Source organism: Sturnus vulgaris, chromosome 7 (assembly GCF_052056855.1).
Source record: "Sturnus vulgaris isolate bStuVul1 chromosome 7, bStuVul1.hap1, whole genome shotgun sequence".
Lineage (NCBI taxonomy): Eukaryota > Metazoa > Chordata > Aves > Passeriformes > Sturnidae > Sturnus > Sturnus vulgaris.
Window position 1 is genome coordinate 16,000,330 of NC_142249.1, and position 21,266 is coordinate 16,021,595.

At 49.2% G+C, this 21,266-nt stretch overlaps 1 protein-coding gene across 6 annotated transcripts in view; it reads right to left on the reverse strand.

The window, feature by feature from the left end:
- The window catches only part of NRP2 (neuropilin 2), an 89,017-nt gene extending 84,157 nt beyond the window's left edge, over positions 1–4,860 (reverse strand). For 2 of the 6 annotated variants that reach the window (XM_014880315.2, XM_014880316.2), the window contains exon 1: positions 4,697–4,859. In XM_014880315.2, the coding sequence (XP_014735801.1) occupies positions 4,697–4,769 (73 nt within the window). In that variant the 5' untranslated portion in view covers positions 4,770–4,859. Of the gene's footprint in view, positions 1–4,696 lie in introns of all 6 variants that reach the window. The other 4 variants (XM_014880319.2, XM_014880318.2, XM_014880314.2 and 1 more) reach the window with 3 other exon arrangements.
- Positions 4,861–21,266: the final 16,406 nt, after the last annotated feature.

Here is a 21,266-nt window from a genome sequence, read left to right on the forward strand (position 1 = left end):
GCCTTGGCTGCAGAGAGCCTCACGGATGGGACGGGAGGGAAGCAGCCCCTCCTGAGCTGCTCGGAGAGAGCCCTGCTGCAGGTCCCTCCATGCACACTACCGAGCAGTAGTGCTTCAGCCTTTAGTGCTAGCGGTGAGGCTCAGCAGCAGCTGGATTTGAGCACACTGTCAAAAGTTATTGCACATTCTGGTGAGTGTCTTAAACGCGTTGTTACCTGCTGAGCACACATTCAGCAGGCAAAGAGAAAAAGAGGAAGGCAGCAGCAAGCTTGAAGTGTGCATGAGGGTGAAAGTTGTCAAAGGGGCTCTGGGTTTGTGAGGGATGGCACAGGGAAGGGATGGATGCAGAAGTGTGCATGTGTGGCAGCAGCAAGGCAGTCCCCCATGACTAGTGTGTGGTTCTGTGTGTAAGAGGAAAGGTAGAGATCTGTGTGCCTGTGAGGAGAGAGAGGAGGAACTAGGGAGACCATAAGAGTGTGTGTGTGTGTGTGTGTGTGTGTGCATCTACGTGCACAAGGGGTTTTCCTCTTTCTGCATGCATCCCTTTAAAAAAAAGAAGGTTCAAAGGAGCCTTTCAATAAAATGTAAGCAGAATAAAAAGGACAGCATCCTTTTGGCTTCACCATCTTCCTAGAGGGGACACAGAAAAGGGCAAGCATTCAAGCCCTACACAGACAGCACTTCACAGCTACGGGTGACCCACCAGAACAGCTGGACAGATGTCTTGCCTTTGTCTCAAATGCATGGGGAGAAATGAGGGCAGGCTTCAAAGACCTGGAGCCCAGTACTTTATCTCTGGAGCCCATTTTCTTTGACTCATCAAGTATGAAGAGAAGGGAAGAAGCATTCGGACAAAGACCTTACAGCTGTCCAGCCCTGCAAGTTATACTTCAGGCTGTTTTGCATGCCAACCTGTTGCTTGTACCTCTTTTCCCAAACTGTTTGGGAAGAGGTCACCTCACCAAGGCTGTAGCTAGAGCCCCAGCCTCCCAGCATTACTCTGGCTGTCCTCCCTGATTCACAGGCAGGGCTTGCACATAGAAAGGGTTACAGATCCAAGTTGTGATTTCGAGTGTTTGGCCCCATGCCTGCTTACCTCGTGCTGACAAACCTCTCCTCCGTGTCCGCGTTTGTGTCTTTTTACTGCACAGGCATCAAGGCTGGCTCAGGATCTGGCCTTCTGAGACTGCGCTTTGGCTCAGGCAGGGAGCAGGCTGACCCTTTGATTCTGAGTGTGATTAAACCCATGCTACTGTAGCGCTAAGCCGTGTGCAACACTGTTAGCAACAGCCCTGATTTATGTTGTTGCTAGTATTGCGGTTTCCACCAGGGTGTAGACAGGGATTTCGAAAATAGCCCAGCTACCTCTTTGTCTGTGTGTGTGTATTATAATTAGAAATGTGTCAAAGGGCTGTTACAGAGTGAGGATGGAGCTGGAAACGTTCACACCCCACTTCTACCCCCCACTCCCGTGCGGACAGCATCAGCCCCAGCTTGGGTGTGTGCGGGCACATCAGCTCTCCACACTTCCCGGATTAGACAACTGTATTCCCAAAACCCCATGGGGGCACGGTGGTGGTGACTTCACTACACAATGGAGAACAAGTTTAACAGCTTCCAGTTTGCTCTCAGGCTGCTGCAATCTGCCCCCACCACCGTGGCTAAATGACATTTTTTTTTTCTATTTAGATTTCAGATAGGATCACGGGTCTCAGATGTAGACAATTTATTTTCCTAGCACAGCTGGTCTGTCAGAGGTCATATAATTTGGCAGCAATCCCAGTGCTTAAAAATTAATTTTTCCTTATTAATACAACTGGGGGTCCCACAGGATAGGATCCCAGCCTTATCTGAACCTGACAGCTTCCTAAACCCCATGAAGGATGCTTTCTCCTCTCAAGCTATCTGCAGTACAAGGCCACCATGTCCTGGTGCCTGGCAGCACTGGAGGTTTCTGCTAGGAAACCAACCCACCCGCCTGCTGGGACGGGAAGTGCCGTCTTCTCGAGCCCAGAAAAGTAGGGTGCTTTCTCTATTTAACCTTCTAAAGCCACGTACGAACTACCAAACACAGAGAAGTTACTGGGAAGGAGGAGGGGGGGGCAGAAGGAGTAAGGCAGGGAGATGGGAAGCGCCTCCATAGAGCCCTCTGGGACCAACATGCATGCCTGTCACTCCAGACACCACACACCATGATTTTCTGTAGCAATAAAACTAGGAAAACAAAATGCAGCATCCTAACCTGGGTCAGAGCCCCCCACCGAGCTTGTACCAGTGGCTATCAGTGATGCTCTGACAACTATCTGATTTCTAGCCTAAAAAAGCTTTTGTTTCCAGTAAGAGCTGAGTTAACAGCACGCGGGCATAAGGCACTACACTCAGTGCTTGTGTGGGTGTGCATGTTTGTATGTGTGGCCGTGCGCCTGCTTGGCAGCAATTTGTTTTGGTCCTCCTCCCCACCTTGCTACATCTCCTAAGTCACTACTAAAAATAATAGCTTTTAAGTAAACTATTCGGAAGGCTCCAGAGTGAGCTTTGCTCAGAGCGGCATAAACATCATCTGAACGGCTCAGTACTTGGGTCACTCAAATCTGTTACTTTCTTACTTCATTGCTTTTTACGGGAAAATGAAAAACACACAGCCATCTAACCTTCAAATTTATCTTCACGGGTCTCCCACCCACTCTCCTCCATGGTTATGTCAGGGTTTGCTTGGCTACATACAAATTGGCAGCTGCACTGTTTATCTCTTACTGTAGAAATATTGCATGAGGTTTTTTTCCATGTGGATTATCATATTATTGTCTATTAAAAACGTCTCCCCTCTCTACTAACCTCCCTTAGGGAACCTAAAGAGGGACTTCCATAATGGGGGAAGGCTTTCAGATACACCAGACTGAAACATAAATCCATCTACCTCTGGCATGTTTCCCTTACTAGGCTGGCTAATTTACTGGAGCTGAGTGTAGCCTGATCGAGGTTTGCCTCGATCCCATTACTCCGTACCTTTGCTCACTGTGCTGGCAATAAAGTCATTTGACCGGATTTGCAGCCGCACATCATCATCTCGGCGAACCACCGCTGGTGTCGGCCACAGGGAGACAACTTCCTTGCTGGTTCCAACACCATGTGATGCTCTGCTTAGCCGGGAAAACCCCGCATTCAAATAAACACTGCTAACAGCGCCTGAATGGCCTGAGAGACACGGTTTGCTCACAAACCTCTCCGTAGTGAGCAGTCCTGATGCCGAACTCACTCCAGGATAAAAGGAGGTGAACGCATGGACAAAGGCGCACAGTCGCCACAGGGATCACAACCAGCCTGGCCAGTGCACCCTCAGGAGCTAGCCTCAGGCTACAGCCCGATCTGCCACAGCACAAAACCTACTCCATGAGATCAGACACTGCTTCTGCAACAGGGATCATCTGAAAAGACTGTTGCACTCAGCAAGGGCCTCCCCAGGACACTGCCCTTTCTCTTCATCCCATCAAGTGCCTATTCGTTTTCCTGCTTGAACAAAAGATGGGATTTTTTTTCCTTTCCTTTATAACCGTAAGGAAGGAGGTGATGCCAACAGGCAGCTGAATGTTTATCGGCAATGTCTGTGGTTCGCACTGCAAAAGAGATGGATTTTCTCTAGGCAGCAGAGACTCTCTCACTTCCCCTTTACAAGGGGAAGCTGGATGGCCACACAGCTCCGGGGCAGGAGAAGGCAGAATGCACTCTGCCATCATCAAACGCTGCTCGGGTCAGACCGCAGCTCAGGGCCCTGAGCCACGTTCCGAGGCCCCGACTAACGGGAAGGCAAACCCACAGCTCAGCAGTTGCGGGCTTGGCACTACCGTCCTGCCAGGCATCTCCTGAGCGCACGAGGAGCCCCGAGGGAGCACTGGGCGGCACATCCTTTTCCTCCAGAGACTATTCCAGATCGGGACCCTGTTGCCCCCACTAGCGAGACTCAAAGCCAGTGGCCGAGGAGCACAGGGCCCAGCCTCAGCCTGCCCCGTTCCTGTCCCCATGCCGAAGCAATGCCAAGACGGGTTTCATCCCAGCACCGCCTGACAGTCCAGCCTACCTCGTCAGCGAGGAACAGAAAAACATTCGCGTCCCAATACTTGCTATGAACCTGCCTTGTCCCGGGACAGCCCAGCGTTTGCAAAGTGCGTGCAGGTCCCGCACGTACCGCGAGCAGCCTTTCCTGAAGGCGCCGCCGCCGTCGCTAAGCTTCGCTCGCTCCCAGCCCTGCACGGCCCCTGCTGCTGCTCCCGCCACATGATTTTAATTTCTCACCTAAAGTTTCCCGAGGTTATAACCGGCGCGGGGCCTCGGACATTCGGCTGCGGGTGTCCGACATGTGGCTCATCTCCACTGCTTCCCCTCCCTTTCCCGCAGGTCCCCAAAAAATCAGCACGCAACTTTCCAGTGCGGCTCCATCCTCTCGCCCCTTTCACGCCGGGCGCTGGGAGCCGCGCGGCCGCAGCCGCTGCGCTCCTTGCCGGGGTGCGCCGTCCCCGCCCCGCCACACGCATTAGCCCCTCCAAAACCCGTGCTGCGAAAGCTGCGTGGCGCGGCCGATCGCTCATGCATTCCCTAAATTTATTCCCACGCAAAGCATCTATGCGTGAGACCGGGACCGCGCCCGGGAGCCCGAAAGTTGGGCGGACGGGGACATCCCTCATCCCCGAGTGCGCCTTACCTGTCTCCGCCGTACCTCCGGAGCCGGGCAAGCACAGCCCTAGAAATCCCCAGGCGAGAAGAAACGTATCCATCCTCCAGAACAAATTATAAAAAAACCCCGAAACCCACAACACAAGACTCGAGGCTGCGGGGCCGGGCTTCGCCTCGCTACCCCGGGCGCGCCGCGCCCCGTGTGGGCGCCCCACTCGCGACCAGCTCCGGCGGGGCTCAGCGAGGGGCGGCGGCGTTCCCCGCGCCGGGGCTGCGGGGCGGGCGGTGCCGGCGCAGCGCCTGTCCCCTAGGGCGACCCGCGGGGCCGGCGCCTCGACATCCCCCGGGGCGCAGCGGCGGTGGTGCGGGCTGGGGCGCCGTCTGCGCCTCCTCTCCCTCCCCGCCGGCGCCTCGCAGCCTTTTCAGGCAGGGCGGCATGTGGCTGTCAGCGCCGAGCGCCGGCGCCGCCCCCCGCACCCCCCCTCTCGCCCGCGCACCGCCCCGCGCCCGCGCACCGCGCCGCCCCCGCGCCCCGCCCCGCCCGCCCCGCCCGCGGGCAGCGCGGCGGTCCCGGCAGCGCGGCGGTCCCGGCAGCGCGGCGGTCCCGGCAGCGCGGGGACCGGGGCGGCGCGGGGACCGGGGCGGCGCGGGGCGCGGAGTGGTCCCGCGGAGCCGGGCGCGTCCCGGCCGCGCTGCTGTGCCGCGGGTGCCGGCCGGCCCCCGCCCGGGCGCTGACGGCCCCGCAGCGCAGGCAGGAACCAAACCCGCTGGAAATAACGGCAAAAGAGTCGGCTGTGAAAAGGGAGACACCCAGAAATTGTCGGATGGGGGAGCATCAGGACAAGGATTGTCCCTGCTCGTGGGCTTCCGCCGCTGCCGGCCGAGACCCAGAAGCGCCGAGCCTCGACCAGAGCCGCCTGCCAGAGCGGGGAGCGGCAGCGGAAAGCACACGCTGCCTCGCTCCTGGCACCCACGTTGAGGTGCAAAGGCTGCTACAAGGGACAAATGCAAACCCCCTCCGGGACTGCACTACAGCTGGCTTCCACGCTCCAAACCCGTTTTCTCCAAGATGCTCTTTAAAAACACAAACCGAGAGCAGCGTTCACACTGTCATCCTAGCAGAGCTCGTAAAGTTTGTTCGCCTGTGCCCTGTGAGGGTGGGAAGTCTCTGGAACTCCTGGGACCGTGCGTTTACTTGTTGCTTATATTCACAGACCACAACGGGCTTAAAAAGCTGGTATCTGACAAACTGGGGCTAACTCACACCTCCATCCTCTTCGAGAGGTGAAATTTCAAAGCATGTGAAAGGAGCCCTAAAACCCTGCGCCAAAAAGCTATTTAAAAACAATTCCTTTATGTTGTTGATGAATCCCTAGATTTTAGATTCCAGCTTCCAAATAAACAGTAGACAAAACGATTAAAGCTATGTTATCTCAGTTTTCTTGAGTTGGTAATTAGTGAAGAGATACTGGCATGTGGCAGAAGTGAGATATATCATTGTGTGGGTGAGAGGGAAAGTAACATTTCACTGGTATTCATTTAGGGTGATGAGACTAATTATTTTGTACTCTGCTGTCTATCAGTTATGAGTAGCATTAGGCGCTCACGTCAATGAAATCACGATGCCAACCTGTTTAAGCACTTACACACAACACAAACACTTAGAGTTCCTCTGAGGCCAGTGGAAGTTCATTGACAGCAACAGATTTGGCCTGACAGATAGATCTGATATTTCAGCCCTTACCCTGAGGGCTGTAGCATCCCTCTTCCTTCTGTGTGTTTTAATACCTGATTTTGCATATTCTGTGGCTCAAATGTGCTCCAAAACCCACTGAAGTCAATGCAAAGCCAGTGGCAGCAGTCTACTGTCTTATTTATTGTATTTTGATGTGGAATTATGCAACTATTATTTACTACTCGCTTGTAGTTAGACTACTATCAAGCTAGCGAAGTGTGATTTTTTGCGTGTATAAATAGCCCTTGAAAAACATAACACAGATATCAGAGTGTAATATAAACCCACAGCATGAATCATTCTTTCTTAAGACATGCATGGAAAAGGAAGAGGTTACCAAGCCCTAATCAGAGACAGCCCCATCTCACGTACCATATGGCACAGGGACAATTTTTCTTCCATTATGTTCCGTTTTCCCTGGTTAAGGTCAATAGAAGAGTGCAAACACAACCTTGAACTGATAACAGCTCTGATCTGTTACTGAATGAAGAGAAGATAACCTTAGGAAAGAAAATGGTGATGGGAAATGAAGTTACCTGCTGCTCCACAGAGGTTTCTCTCAGCTGCTTTTCAATTGCTTTCCACAAATCCAGCCCTGTGTTTAGTGTCGGATCTCAAGTCTCCTCTCCCTAACATGCCACTGTCAGGAAAGGAAAGGCACAATTAAAGAACCAGGCAATGCTACTGCAGTTTCTACCACTGCATGTGTTCAGGACACGATGATAATAGAGCTGGTGACACCTATTACTCCAGGTCAGGTAGAGGAGTGTCAAAAGCACTTATTTTGGGAGCATTTAATACTCCGACCCTCTCTCAGGTTTGAAGGCACTGAGCACAAGGTGATGCTATGTATCATGAGCTTACCTCTGCCTGTTTCCAGGGGCAGCTGCTGCTGCTGTGGGCATTGCTCCGTGCCCCAAGGGAGGCTGGACCTCATCAAGTCTCCATGCCAGGAAGTCCTGCTTCTGCCAAAGGGCTCAGGGCTCTGCTCAGTCCTCCTGTGGGTATTTAAAACCCATAAGTAAGCACTCGCCAAACCCATCGGGAGCTGTAGCGTTTTTCCATGTCTGTATGTCAGAAACATCCACAAAACCTCACTGAAAATGAGACAATATGTAATTTAATGGTACTGTAATATTTAACGTACCATCTGCATTAAATTTGGTTGAAGGAATTTGCAGCCCAAGCATTAGTCAGAGCTGTGATGCAGTGAAATTTCCCCCGTCTTTCCTTCCCTCCTCAAACACTGCCTAGCTCCCTGCTGCTGACCCAAGGGCCTGTGTTCCTAGGGTTTTCCCTGGCACTCTGCAGCTCTACTCTTCTCCTCCCTCTAATTGCAGCTCCTTTTAAACATTGATCATGCAGCCTCATTTATTTTCAATCACAGCTTCCTCTTTCTAAATGAGTCCTTCTCTCCCCATGAACTGACCATCAGGAGGTGTCTGTAAAGCAGGAAATCCCCAAGTTTTTCCTTAAAGCCTTTCTCAATCCTGATTTAAAAGAAAATAAAATTAAAACCAAGGCATCATGTATTCCTGTAACCTTCTCTTGGCCCCAGAGTAGTTGGACAAACAGGGTGTCTCCCCCAGTTTTATGTCAAAACATACTATTTCCAATGCAGATCTTGACAGCCTTCCAGAGAAAACAACACGGCAGGACTGAAACAGCGTTCGGAATGAGAGAGGGGAAAAATGATACCCAGCCTAGATAAAACCGTAAGTATTGTCAGTCAGCAGGAGAGCAGGGACTCAAACATTTTTGGCAGGGTATCCAAGGAGCAGGAGCGCAGGGCATGGGGGCAGACGGTGTGGGTTGTCTCCCAATTCCTCACAGAAATGCAGACTTCTTGTTGCACTTTTCCTCCTCCAGACAGTGCTTTGAGATCCTCGGCTAAAAAGCTCTAAGTGCATCATATAAAATGTTTTTATTAGTCTATCAGGTGCATGATTACGAGATCTCATTTCATAGCCACAAATAGCTGATAATTACCTTAGCTTCCCATTAGCCCTAGCCTTCAACCAGACTGTTTGCTGGGGAATTTGTCCATACTCAAAAAGCAGGCTAGTACCCCAACTTGGGCAAAGTAGTTTGGCACATTGCATTCAAGTCCATAAACTTCCAGTCTAGAGATGGCTTAACTAGCAAGCTGGCCTGTTAATTTATTCATGGGGAATACCATGTCTGCTAATCTGCTAAAGCAGCGGCCGAAGAGCAAGCCCAGAGGCTGCCCCTTCAGCTCTTGGGTGCTGTAGCAGGTAAGTGCTTGCCCACCCCATTACTGCTTGCCCACCCCACTACTGCCCTCCCATCCCACTCCTGCCCACCCTGTTATTTCCCACTCACCCTGTTATTGCTCACCTCCTTCTAACTTGTCCCCCCACATTCCCAGCTGCCAGCCTATCTTCCTGGCAGCAGGGAGCTGCTTTGTCCCCCTGTCTCTCCTGCACACAGGATACAGGGGCAACACTGCTGGCGTGCAGTGCTCCCACTGCCCGGCTGTGGTGTGGCCTGAAGCTTAGGCAGCCACAGGGGTCCTGGGCCAGCACTGCCCTGCTGCGGGGCCAGGAGCTAGCAGCTGGCTCTGGGGAGGGTACGGGAGCAGCACTGACCAGCAGGGGAAATGAAGGGAGCGCTGAGGCAGCCTGGAAAGGAGAAGTGAGAAGAAGGATGGAAAAAAAACAGAGGTAAAAGAAGAGTGAAGAAGGGGGGGTGGTGAAAGAAACAAAGATACAGGACAAGGGGGATGGGGGGAAAAATGCATAAACGGCAGGAAATAGGGAAAAAGAAAACTAGTGGAGTTAAAATCCATCATGGGATTAGTGGAGAGAGGAAGGGCAATTCCTGCTGGCTCAGGAGGTGCTGAGCCACGGGAGGGGTGCAGAGGTGCTGCTGGGGGTCTGCTCCATGTAGTAGACTGTGGTACTGACAAGGGGGAGGAGAGACCCTGCATCTTCAGAGTTAATAAAGAAAGCTTTCAGACCTCAGCAAGCTGACTAAATTAGGCAGAATATAAAGGTGCTGTATTATTTCTCAATACAGCAGTGGTATGAAAGGAGGCAATGGGTTCTTTTGAAGCAGCTGCTGTGTAATCCAGAGCTTTCAGGTGTACTTCAACCAAATGCTCTCCTGGTTTCAGCAGGTTAACTTCATTAAAGGCTCCATCTACCACTTTAATGTTCACTGAAATCCCACTGGGTGGGTATATTAGGCAGAAATAACCCCCACAAGATGATTGCATGCTGTTGTTTGGCACAGTGAAAGGACCTGGAGGAGAAAATGGAGGAGGGAAGGGGGGCACACAGTGAACCAGGCTGGAAGGACAGATCCTGAATTGCTGCAGTGTAGCAGCAAGTGTGTCCCTTTTGGGCATCAGAAGCCATTGCAGAAAAACCCCAAGCCTGCAGGGAGTCATCCCTCTTGACCCCATCTCTGCAAATAACGTGCTTGGTTCCTCTCTGCTTTGGCATGCTCCTTCTCCACACACCCACTGGTCCCCCAGCTTCTGAGGAGGGTGCTGATTTTCCACAGCTTCTCCCCACTTGCAAAGAGGAGACCATGGAACTGTAAAGGCCATCTGTTCTTCCAATAGACCCTGGAAATTCTCTTGCTTTGCTACTGTGAGCTTTGACTGGGGCTTAAGTATCTTACCCCACTGTAACTGTTGGGTGCAGTTAAGACACTTGAAAAAATCAAAAACTTCTGGTGTGAGGTGACTGAAACTCTGTATGTTCACCTGTTAAAAGCACCCAAAATGGCCCACTGACTGTGGTTCCTACCCACAGAGCAGCACGTGGGCAGCTTCATTCTGGAGAAGCTCCAGTTGGACCACACTGCAGTTAGGGTCAACAGCAAATTTTACACAGACAGCATTAGAGGGACACATTTGTGGACCTCTACCCAGTTAGAGTCACAAACCAAGGGCCTCATTTAAAGTCTGCTGAAGCTGGTGTGAGTTCATCCATCAACTTCAGTGATGGCTGGATGTGACCCAAGTGGCTGAGCCCTGCAAAGCCAGCATGATGTCTTTAACTACAAGTGCTGCTGTTGCCTTTGCCGGGCTTGCTTCCACGGTATGTCATGGTCTGTAGTAAGCACTTACAGGGCTGTGTGCTCAGTGTTAGAAAGAGCCATGCCACCAGTCTTACTAAAACACCTCCTTAAAAATACACAAATTCTTAAACCAGCAAGTCACTTAGACTCCCCTTTGCCTGAAACTTGGCAAAAAATTCTTAGGACAGAAGCTATTTCTTTTTTCTTATAAACAAAATGCCATTACCATGCTTTGGCTGTTGGCTTGATAGATTCTGGCAAGAAAATGCATGTGTGTATTTTAAAGGGATTTCTCTTTTTCTTATCATGGTTTAGCTTTTGACCTCACCATTCTTCCCCCTTCCCCCTCCCTCTCCATCCCAGGCACATTCCGGCGTGACTTCCGTGGTGGTACGTCACACAGCCCTCCCAGCAACTGGGGTCAGCAGTCAGCTCCCTCCAGCAGATAGCACACTCTTCTGGAGCACTGTCATGGGGGAAAGCCTCGAGCTGTGAAAGGTTTTCTTTCCGTTTTAATCTTTTATTTTCTTTGATGTTAAATTTAAAATAAATTATTGTGTCTTATATTTATTATGGTACCTGGCTGTGCAAGGACCAGGACCTCTCTTCTGTCCAAACACAGACTCAGAGACAGTTCTTGCGTCAAACAGTTTACAATCTGAAGAGACAAAGCAGACAAAAACCAAGAGCCAGATACAACATGGATGACAAGCCTGTGGATTACTTTAGCGTTTAGTTAAATTGTAAACTGTTGAGGGAGAGATTGCTATTTGACTATGCCTGTGCAATATCAGCAGTAGGAACTTTGGATGGTGCTGAATTGTTGTTTGGAGATGGGTTTTAACACAGAAAACTTAGGTGAGAATGTCCCAGAAAGTCAGTGATTCCTAAAAGAACCATTGTTTTTCACTTGACTTCACCTAGCATATGTCAGTGACCTCAAAAAGCAATCTCATAACAGAAAAAGCCATGCATAATCTGCTAATAAAAGACAGATCAAAGCAGATCTAGAGGATCCCAGCTGATAGCTGCAAGCCATGCTGAGCTGTGTTTTCACCACGGCCAAACACTCCTGTGTTTTGAGAACATTTCAAAGCATGTTTGGCACAGAACTTATGTACATGCTTCCCTTCCTCAAAAGTTCTTAGTTGCACTATGGTCTTGCTGGAGACAGCTCTGCTGGATGTATCAGGCTGAAGATCATCTTCATAATCCTCCTTTTGACTTAAGCACACATTTCAAGTCAGACCTCGCATTTATGCCACTTTCTAGACAAGAAATCCATAATCTTGGAGGAGCCCTACCCTGCTTCCCTTCCATTTCTGTGAATGTTTTGACTCAGTCATCACCCTTTCCTTCTGGGGATGGGGCTGCTTCCTTATCATTGCAGAGCAGATATTTTTTCCAAAGAGGGGTCACCCCTCTCTCCTCAGGATCCCGCACACAGACCCTATTGATTTTTTAGTGTAACTTCTTCTGGAAATCAATGGTGCTAAGGCTGCTTCACAGTCAATAGGGTGGCCATGAAGCCCGTGCCTCAAATAACTGCACCAGATGGTCCTCCAGGGAATTGGGACTGCAGAACAACAGCCAGGAAGCAGATAATTTTCTGGCCAGCTTCTACAGCAGGGCAATAAAAACACTCTTGTGCTCAGCTGTCTTCACATTAGGAGCACGTGGCACCTCTGCAAATTCAGGCTGTGCTGCTTCTCAGAAGTTCAAACCTAGGGCTTAGCAGCAAGAATGTGCTGAAGTAAAAAGATGCACTAGAATAACTGTTATCAGGCACTCTGAAATGAGGTGTGGTTTTGTGGCCATGGAGCTGCAGATTTGGAGGATCAGTAAGGTCTTTTGGTCATTCTGAGCCAGATGAGTGACCCAAGATCTACCCCAGTGTAACCCTGTGGGTAGTACCAGACATTGACCGTACTTTGTTTCCTTTCCATGACAGCAAAATGGGACACCTAATACCTTTTCCCTCCTGCCCCTTGTATTCTTTACTTGATGTTGCACTCCTGACTGGTCTCTCCCCATGCACAGCACAGTGGATCCAGTGGTTCCTGTAATACAATCAATCCTCAGGTGCAAGTTTTTCTTTTTCCTCCTCAGTGTGCTGCATTTATCAGCATCAACCATGAGCCCAGCACAGTCAGGCTTCCCCTTGCTCTCAGCACCTGAGAGCATTTGGGTTCACAAACCTTGCTATTAATAATACATTGTGCAAAGTTGGTACAGAGCTCAAAGTTTTCCATGTGTGTGCTGCAGTTTGATTTTAACTGTGGGTATCATTATCATCAAAGAGACTGAGGAATGGCAGCTTTTACTTAAACAAATGGGAAACTGTATTTAGTCTCTTTTGCCACATTGTGATAGGAAAGAATAAAGGCTTTTAAATATATTTTACAGCTGCTGTTTCTTAGGTTTTTCTGTCTTACTATAGTCTCTGTGGTTCTGACTGGGAAGTTGTTGCAAAAGCTTTTTGTTTTTAAGGCTCCTGTTGAAATAATACATATTAATTGTCTCATTCCTGAGTTTTTTTGTTGTGCTGGGAATTTCAGATGGGGGGGGAATGGAGGGATCAACTGTGAAGCATCAACAGTGGAGAGAGGGTGTTCTGGGTGAGTAATGAGAGAGGGGGCCTAGATATCACACTAGCAAAGTGTGAAGGAGAAGAGGTGTCTCCCTGGAAAGTGAGAAGGCAATTGGCAGAGGAGTCCAAGGCTCTTTGTAAGGAGCAGGGCAGAGGCTGAGCTGGGAAGGGGGAGCTGAAAGTGCTCATCAAGAAAGCCAGGTGAGAGCAGGGTCAATGCTAGAAAAGAGCAGCATGAAACTGTAGTCTTTGATGAGAAGAGCTGGACTCCTCCTACTGTGGCCACCAGAAATGAATATCAATGAAGCAATTAGTTGTGTGAGCAATGGGACAAATGAATGTTGCTTTCCTGGAGGTGCTTAGCATGTGGTTGGATTCATGGATGTACAGTAAAGATCGAGCTCAGGCCTTTCCTGACACGGTGGCACTAACATGGTCCCTCTGTCTCCCCAGCTGTTTTTAGAAATCTTGCAGGAGATTTGTATTTCTGATGAAATTGCCCAATGATTCAAAAGTTGCTGTGGCAGCAGCAGAGAAACACATGGTCATATACCATATATAAGCCTCTTCCTTACACACTTAACTAAATCTATATAGGTATATCCTAGTACTTGCAACACAGTGCTATCCCTAAGGGCTACAGGTAGTTTGGGAAAGCCATAGTGTACCCCCGTTTTACATGACACAACACAGAAATACTAGACTCCTTCTAGGCAGAGCAGAAGCCCCCATGCTCCTCATTACCACTCACCTCACTCTTAGGTGCTCTAAGAAACATTTTGACCGTTCACCTGCTGAAAACATGAAAGCAGTGTCTTTCTCTTCCAAGTGCTCTTACACATTTGAATCAAGGTGCCCAGAAATGTCCATGTGAGATCACTCCTTCTCTTGGCTCAGTCCCACAGCACAGCCACAGGTGGCTGTCACCCAGTGGAGACTGGTTACAGTGCTGATTCCAAACAGAAGGTGAGCAGCAAAGAAGCCCCATCTGTTAAACACATGAAAGGTGAATTGATGTGAGTTCAAGCCAAATATTGAAATGTAGCTGTGAATCTGAAAACTTTGTTCCAAAGAAACAAAGCCCCACTTTAAAATAAATCCAAAAAAGTCCCATCCTGCTTCTATTGAAGTCAATGGCAAAATTCCCACTTCTTTAACCAGGAACAGAATCAGGCCACTTCCAGACAGATTTACAGCCAACACATGCTGTAATGCTTGCATACTGCATGTGCTTACTGCTATTTCCAGCCATGTTAAAAAATTATAGCAAATGCCTATGAATTTGTGTGTATGAGTTATTGTGCTGCTAATGAGAGGAAGAATTACCTGAACATGGTTTAGATGGTCATCCATTGCCAGCACAGATGAAATTGCTGGGTCATCCACTGGCCTCATATTGCTGTTCATCCCATTAGCATTTCCATTAGAATTATTGCAAAATGTAACTCAATTTTTTTTTGGCGGATGTGGGGAGCAACACAGACTGTGTTTGCTATTAGTGCTGCTAAGGAATTGGAACTGGAGATGAAGGCACACTCCTGTGCCACACTGCAGCCACTAACATGACACTGCTCTGACAGGAGCACTTCTGCTTAACTGGGGCAGTAGGAGAGATTCTAAGTATAGAAGGGCACAAAAATTACTTCTTCCAGTTGTAGGCCTCTACACATAATGCATACATGCTTGTGCACTAGAAAGCTTTGCCTAATTCATTCCCACCTGCTTCTCGCTTTGGGCAGCTGAATCCATCCCTCATACATGTTAAGAAATTTGGAAAAAAAAGATCTGTGTGAGGTTTAGACTGCAAAGTGCTGCCTGCAACCAGTGGGTTTCTCAGAAGCTGCTGTTTGCCAGCCTCTTTGGTAACTAGACCCCATATTCTTTGAAGCTATCATTACAAAAAAAAAAGAAGAAAATAATCTCATGGCTGAAGCCTCCCTCCCCTCACTCCTCCCACTTGGAAAAAACCACCATCTATTGTTTTCCTGTAATTGATCAAGCATAAACATTCAGCTCTACAGTTTTACGACTAATCATTCTACTTCTAAGACACGTGTTTGCAGCTATGCAAGGCACCAGCTGCTGTCATTCCAATGGATATTAATTTATATTGTCTCCCACTCCCGTCCTCCCTGCGAGGATGCACAAAGGGAGTGGGGTGGTGGCGGGGGCTTTAGATGAAGACATCTGCTTGAAAGGCAGACAGGAGCCGCGCTGCCGAGATTGCACCTGGACTTTCACTGGAAAATCAGACACACTAGTTGCTTCCTAGCACTCCAGGCTTCGGTACTCACACTGGGTTTTGACTACAGTTATTTACTTATTTACCTGTCTCCAAGGGAAATGAAATGTCTGGACGGAGGGAGTGAGGCAGATTTCAGGAGCAAAACAAAGCTGATTGAAATAAAAGATCACAGATGTGTGGTGCAGAAACAGTGGGGGAAGGCAGGTGAGGAGGGGGAAGAGAAAAGCTGGAGACTCTAAGTTTGTCCCCTAAAAAGATTCTTTCATGGTAGTTGGCTATGCTGAGCTCCTCCCAGGAGAGGCTAGCAAGTGTTTGGGCTTGTGTGCAGGATGAACCTGCCATCTGCAGCCTTGGGAGGAGGAGGTGGAAGAGGAGAAGAGGACTTGGTTATCTTCCTGTTAGACCCCACAGAGAGAGATGGAGCTCAGCACTGGTGGCTTGGGCCGGTGACCCTGCAGCAGCACACAGATTTTGTGTCCCCCTTACCCACCAGTCAACTCCCAATAACCGGACTAAAAAGCCTAGCACACAAATTCACAAGCTCTCCCTCTCTGCAGTGTGATGGTCTCAGCCCTGCACACAGTGGGCACTTGGGAGGCTCCCAAGCCACCACAGTCTGGCACAGACCTCCTTGGGACTGCTGCAGGCTGCTTCTCCTTCATCCGGCCCCGCTGGGGAAAGTCCTGTGCACAGGGACACACGGGGGGGTAATGTGACCTCGTAGAACAGCCTGTTCTGCTGAAGCATTCAGATGCCATTTCCCTGATAAAACAAAGCTGAGGGCTTGATTGTAGGGGATATGAAAGATTTCTTTCTCCTAAGAGCGGGGCTGTTTCCCAATCATGTTTGCTAATCAAATACCAATGTGACTGGGGTCACATTACACTATGGCTGTCAGCTCTAAGTGCATTCTGTATTTTTCATGTCCCATCCTGATCTGCTTGTTGTGTTGCTGTTTCACCCCAAGAGGCAGCACTAGAAGACTTTTCTTTACCATTTGCTTTGTGATTTTCTTGGAAGCCCTGATCGAGGCTTGGATCTGGTGCTGCCACATCCCATGCAAATGACTGAGGAAACGTTTACTAAGCAAAGTAGTTGGTTAAGCAGTTGCTCTGTGGCATTTAATTACACTAGTAAAGAACTGAAGAACAGTAATGTGCTGTTCAGATGTGAGGTGCTGTTTGCCTATATTTTCTGCAGCAATTTTTCAAAATAGACAGCTCTTCTCAAACTGGAGATGCATTTCACTCTTTTAAAGAAAGTTTTACTCGTGTTCACAGAGATATGAAAGTTTGCCATTCTTTTTTATAATGTCTGAGCTAGCAGGGTTTCTGAGACAAATCTAAAAATCCTTTCTTGTTATTACATTACATGCCTGAATTCCCACTGCTATATACCACAATAAGTCATTTACCCTCTGTGAGTTGGTGTAAAATACTAGTTCTGGTGCAGGATTCATATCTAGGCATGTTTTATTTTTGTCCAAGGTAAATGAGAATGTGGGTGCAGGTTGGAAAGGACATCTTTCTTCCTTGTTTTTTTCATTAGCTTAAGCTGAACCTAGTGATTCTTCTGGCAATCGCCTCAGAGCTGGTAGTTATGGGAGGTTACACAAGCATCTCTTTTTGCTTTGCAAAATTTTCTTTGTTCCCTGAGGTCATGGTTTTCCTCCTCTATTCTCTCTGCAGATTTCCAGAGATCTCTGCTTCCCCAGGGATGTGCTGGTTGCAGGGCACCAGCCACATGAAATATTAGTGTTCCCTTTACATATACACCCTCAAATTAGTCAAAATATTTTGGGACAGAAATGTTATTTTTAGCATCCCTGTTCCTTTGCCACAGCCACTGTGAGGAGCACTGACCGCTGTGCCATTAGACAGTTTTGATTGACGAGTTCCACTAAAAGATATGACTCCTCACAGATGATGCCAGGAAGTTATACATTTTAACAGACGCTCACCACCCCCTTCTTTTCTATAAACAGAGAAGACATCTCGAAGGGGCAGGCTGCAGATGGGATTGTTTGTCTCTTAGTGATACTCATATCCCAGGTTGAAGTTTCATGGGTAATCGTACCCAGGCCACTGGTAAGTCAATATCTCTGATGTGGCATCCATTTAAGGGGCTGCTTTCTAGCTGCACTCTTGGGCAGAGACCTACAGTCTCGTGGCAGATCAGGGAAGACTCGTATCTTGTGGTCTCATGTTCCCCAAAACTCTTCGGCTGGATTTCCCAGCCCATTACCCGCACTTTCTGTCAAGGTTGTCCAGATTTCTAAGAGCTCTGAGCCAGATGATATTGGGATGATTTACTGAGGGTGTGAGATGACAAACAGACTGGCAAGCATTTCCTTGTGGCCTTGGCCACGCAGACAGCTTGAAAAGCGCTTGGGGACTGAGAGAGGCTATGAAGCATGCACAGCACAAACTTCCAGTGCTCCAGCCTATTCCATCTATGTCTGCACAGAAATCCTCACAGAGCATACATACATCTAAAGGAGAAGAAGATTTTTTTTTATATTAAATAAACTCTTAGGTGTAACCTGAGACCAGAATCTCAGAGCTTGCCCACACATTGATCTATATACTGCACCTATGTAATACAACTCTGTGTAGAAACCTGTATTTGAAACAAGTTTCTTTTTTTTCCTTTGCTTACCCTGCTTTTTGGAGTACCAGTGATTTTTTGTGTTCGGCCAGTGGTCCCTTGCCCCCAGGAGATAAGCAAGGGTCTCTCCCACTTGAAAGAACTATGTTGTATTTGCAAAGATCTTTGACAACTCCGGTCTAAAAGTGCCAAATCATCTCTTTCTTGTTCTCACTTCCAAGCACCACAATTCTGTGGGCCAAATACAGGTTACTTTTACACACATTGTCCAAAGGAGAGTAAAAGAACAGCTCACATCTTCAAGCCCTTTTCTATACATACGTGGTGCTTTCTGCTCTGGGGCTTTTCTGCAGGAGGGACTCATGTGGGTCAAGCTGTTGAAGGCACCAAAATTTGGGGCAACCTGTCTTATGAAGGCACAGAACAGCTGTAAAACAGCTACGCTGAACACTTTATCCAGCCTCCATCCAAGACCATCAGTTAATCACAGGATCTGCAGTTGCTGGCACCATTGAGAACCATCCCTTGACATACAGAGTCCTCAGGGTCTCTTATGGCAGGGTGAAAGGGGACAGCTCGAACTTCCAAGAGACAGGAAAATCCCCAAGTGCCCATGACTATGGCCAGATATCCAAGTCCAAGTCCAGAAGAAACTGAACTGGAAAATTACTCTCTCTGCCCTTCCACCACTCTCCTGTCTTCCAACTACTTCATCTCAGCATCTCTCCATTTGCACCAGCAAAAGGCATGACATGAGACCAAGAAGCCTCTTTCACTTACCCCAGACATGCAGATGAGTAAGTGGCAGAGGTAGAGGGATGTGCTGTGATACCTGGCACTGAGGAGCTCGGAGTGGACATGGCCTTGCTGAAGCCAGGAGATGTTGGAAGGCAGGATCTGTATTGGGAGGTTCCCACATTGCTTCCTAGACAGGGGTGAAAGACTGCAGAAAAGACAAGTGGAGGGCTGGGAGAGGGCCAGGCACAGTCCTGCAATGGGACTGCAGCCTGAACCTCTTCAGCCATGTTAGCTTGCATGCTTGACCCTGGCTGATCAAAGCCTCAATAGGACATTGCCCTCATCTTCCTGCCCTGTCACTGCCATTGGGGGCACAAGTTATTTGTCTTTTGTGTGTGAGGACCTCCTCCTGGGGACCTCGTCTTCCCTCTAATCAAATAATCAGATGTGTTCATTGTTGTGGAAATCATGCCCTCCCCTGAAATGCCTGACCAGCAACAGCTTCCTGGCTTTGTCTGCAGGCCTGCTGCCTGGATCCCACCTCTCTGCTGGTGTGGCCTGGGGGCAGCCAGCCCCTGGCTCAGCTAGTCCTGTGTGTGCTGTGTCTCTGAGAGAGGGGACCCCCGCAGGCACAAGTAAAAATGCACCCACACAAGGGCTACTCTCTCCATGACCAGCCTCTGTCAGGGGGAAAGTCAGCTCCATCCCAAGTGGAGGTTTGCCTTTGGAGCAGATACTACATCACTGGGACATGTGAGTAAGGGGAGAGGGTGTTCACAACCATAGAACTTCCCCTGCCTGTGTGGAAGCTGGCTGAGGGGACTGGAAGCTCCCCTTGCCAGCCCACAGTGGCCACGGGGTATAACATGCCAGTCCATCCTACCGTGATCCTGAGTGTGAGGGAAGTGGCCAGGAACTGTTGGCTCATGGCCACCACACCCGCCATGGGGGGCTGCCCATGAGGCCAGCTGGCACCATGCCTGTGGGGCAGCAGCTGAATTTTTGGGTGCTTTTTCTTTTTTGGTCGAGTTATTTTCCTGTGTTTACACTCTTACAGAGCAGAATTTATTAATTTGAGGATAAAGACAACTTAAAAAATCTTGGCTTATGAAGGCTGACAGCAAGGGTAAAAGTAAACTGACCCCATTCCCTGCTTAGTAATCTGCCAGTGCTGACACAAAGTGCCAGGGCAGCTCCATAGGGCCTGGGACCCCAGCACACAGCCCTGGCAACCCCACTGCCCTCCCCTGCACACAGACCATGGCAGGAGTCTGCATGTTTGTCTGCCTGCCGCTGAATCACTGTCTCTGGAGCCTGCCTGCCTTGTACAGCACCCACTCAATGTGCCTGTCTGTGCTTGGCAGCTGCTGGGCCTATTTTATATTTGCACCCTGACTGCCTTGTGAGCTGAGGCTCCTGCTATGGGACATGTGGGAGAAGGGCAAGAAAGGAGCAGAGTGAACTAATTGGAAATGTGCAGTTTTTAAATAAATAAAGGATTTCTTAAAAATAAAAAGGCTTAGCAAATTAAAGCAGACAAACAGGTTACTTGGCAGCTAGAGGATAAACCTGAACATCCTGGGCACACAAAGCATCAAAGCATTCCCCAACGCAGAGAGCCCTGAGAGCTGCCCTCTGGGCTCGGTACCCAGACCCACTCCAGTGAGGCTGTTTGCAAATTGTGTTTTCATTCCTGCTCCTGAGAGCACACTGACAGCAGGGTGTGCCCAGGCCAGTGTTGTCCCCGGGCTCTCTCCAAATGGGGCTGCTGATGTGGGTATTGTTGGCACTCACACATAAAGCACAAATCCAGCTGGACTCAACCTCATTGAAGTCGGTGAGAGAACAAGTGCCTTTTGTTCAGCATAAACATCCAAGAGGAGACAAGTAACCAAACAGCCAAAACAAAACCACACTCCTTGAAACAATGCCCCAAACAACTGCCCATGTGGGCTAAGGGTTCTTATTGTTCTGCCAGAGTTTGCAGGGCCAGGGAGGATCTGAAACTCAGCTGGCAGACAGGATCCTCTCTCATCTCCAAGGCTCAGGGAGCATTAGCCAAATGTCACCACTGCTGGCCAAGCCATGACTGATGCAAACCATGTTACAGGGTGACTTGAGTCATTTGCTGGCATCCCTGAACAGGGCCCTGCCTGCAGGACAAAAAAGTCCTACAGAAAAGCCACTGTGATGGAGCTGGGGCTGTGACAGTGAGCACCCCGACCACGCTTTGGGACCTGCTGGTTGCACCCTTGCTGACCCTTATCCCCCTCTCACAGGAATCCTTGGGAGCAGCTGTCCTGAGCTGAGGAAGCCCAAGTACATGGAAACCTCAGTGTGCCCTGCATAACTGAGCCCGTGGCTCACTGCTTCCCGGGCACCCCTATCCCAGACCATGGAGGTGAGTGATGTGTGTGTTACCTCTCATCTGCAAGGGGTCTCAGGGCTCCCTGCTGCCTCCATGTGTAAGGAATCCCAGGAAGGGGAGAATCCCTAACCTACGTGAAGCCTCAAGATTTCCCATCTTTTCCTAATGCTAAATACAGAAGAAAATACACGAGAGAGCCTAAAGAAATCAAACTTGCTGAATTCTGCCTCTGCTCTCAGGAAATCTGGCCAGAAGTAAACGTGCA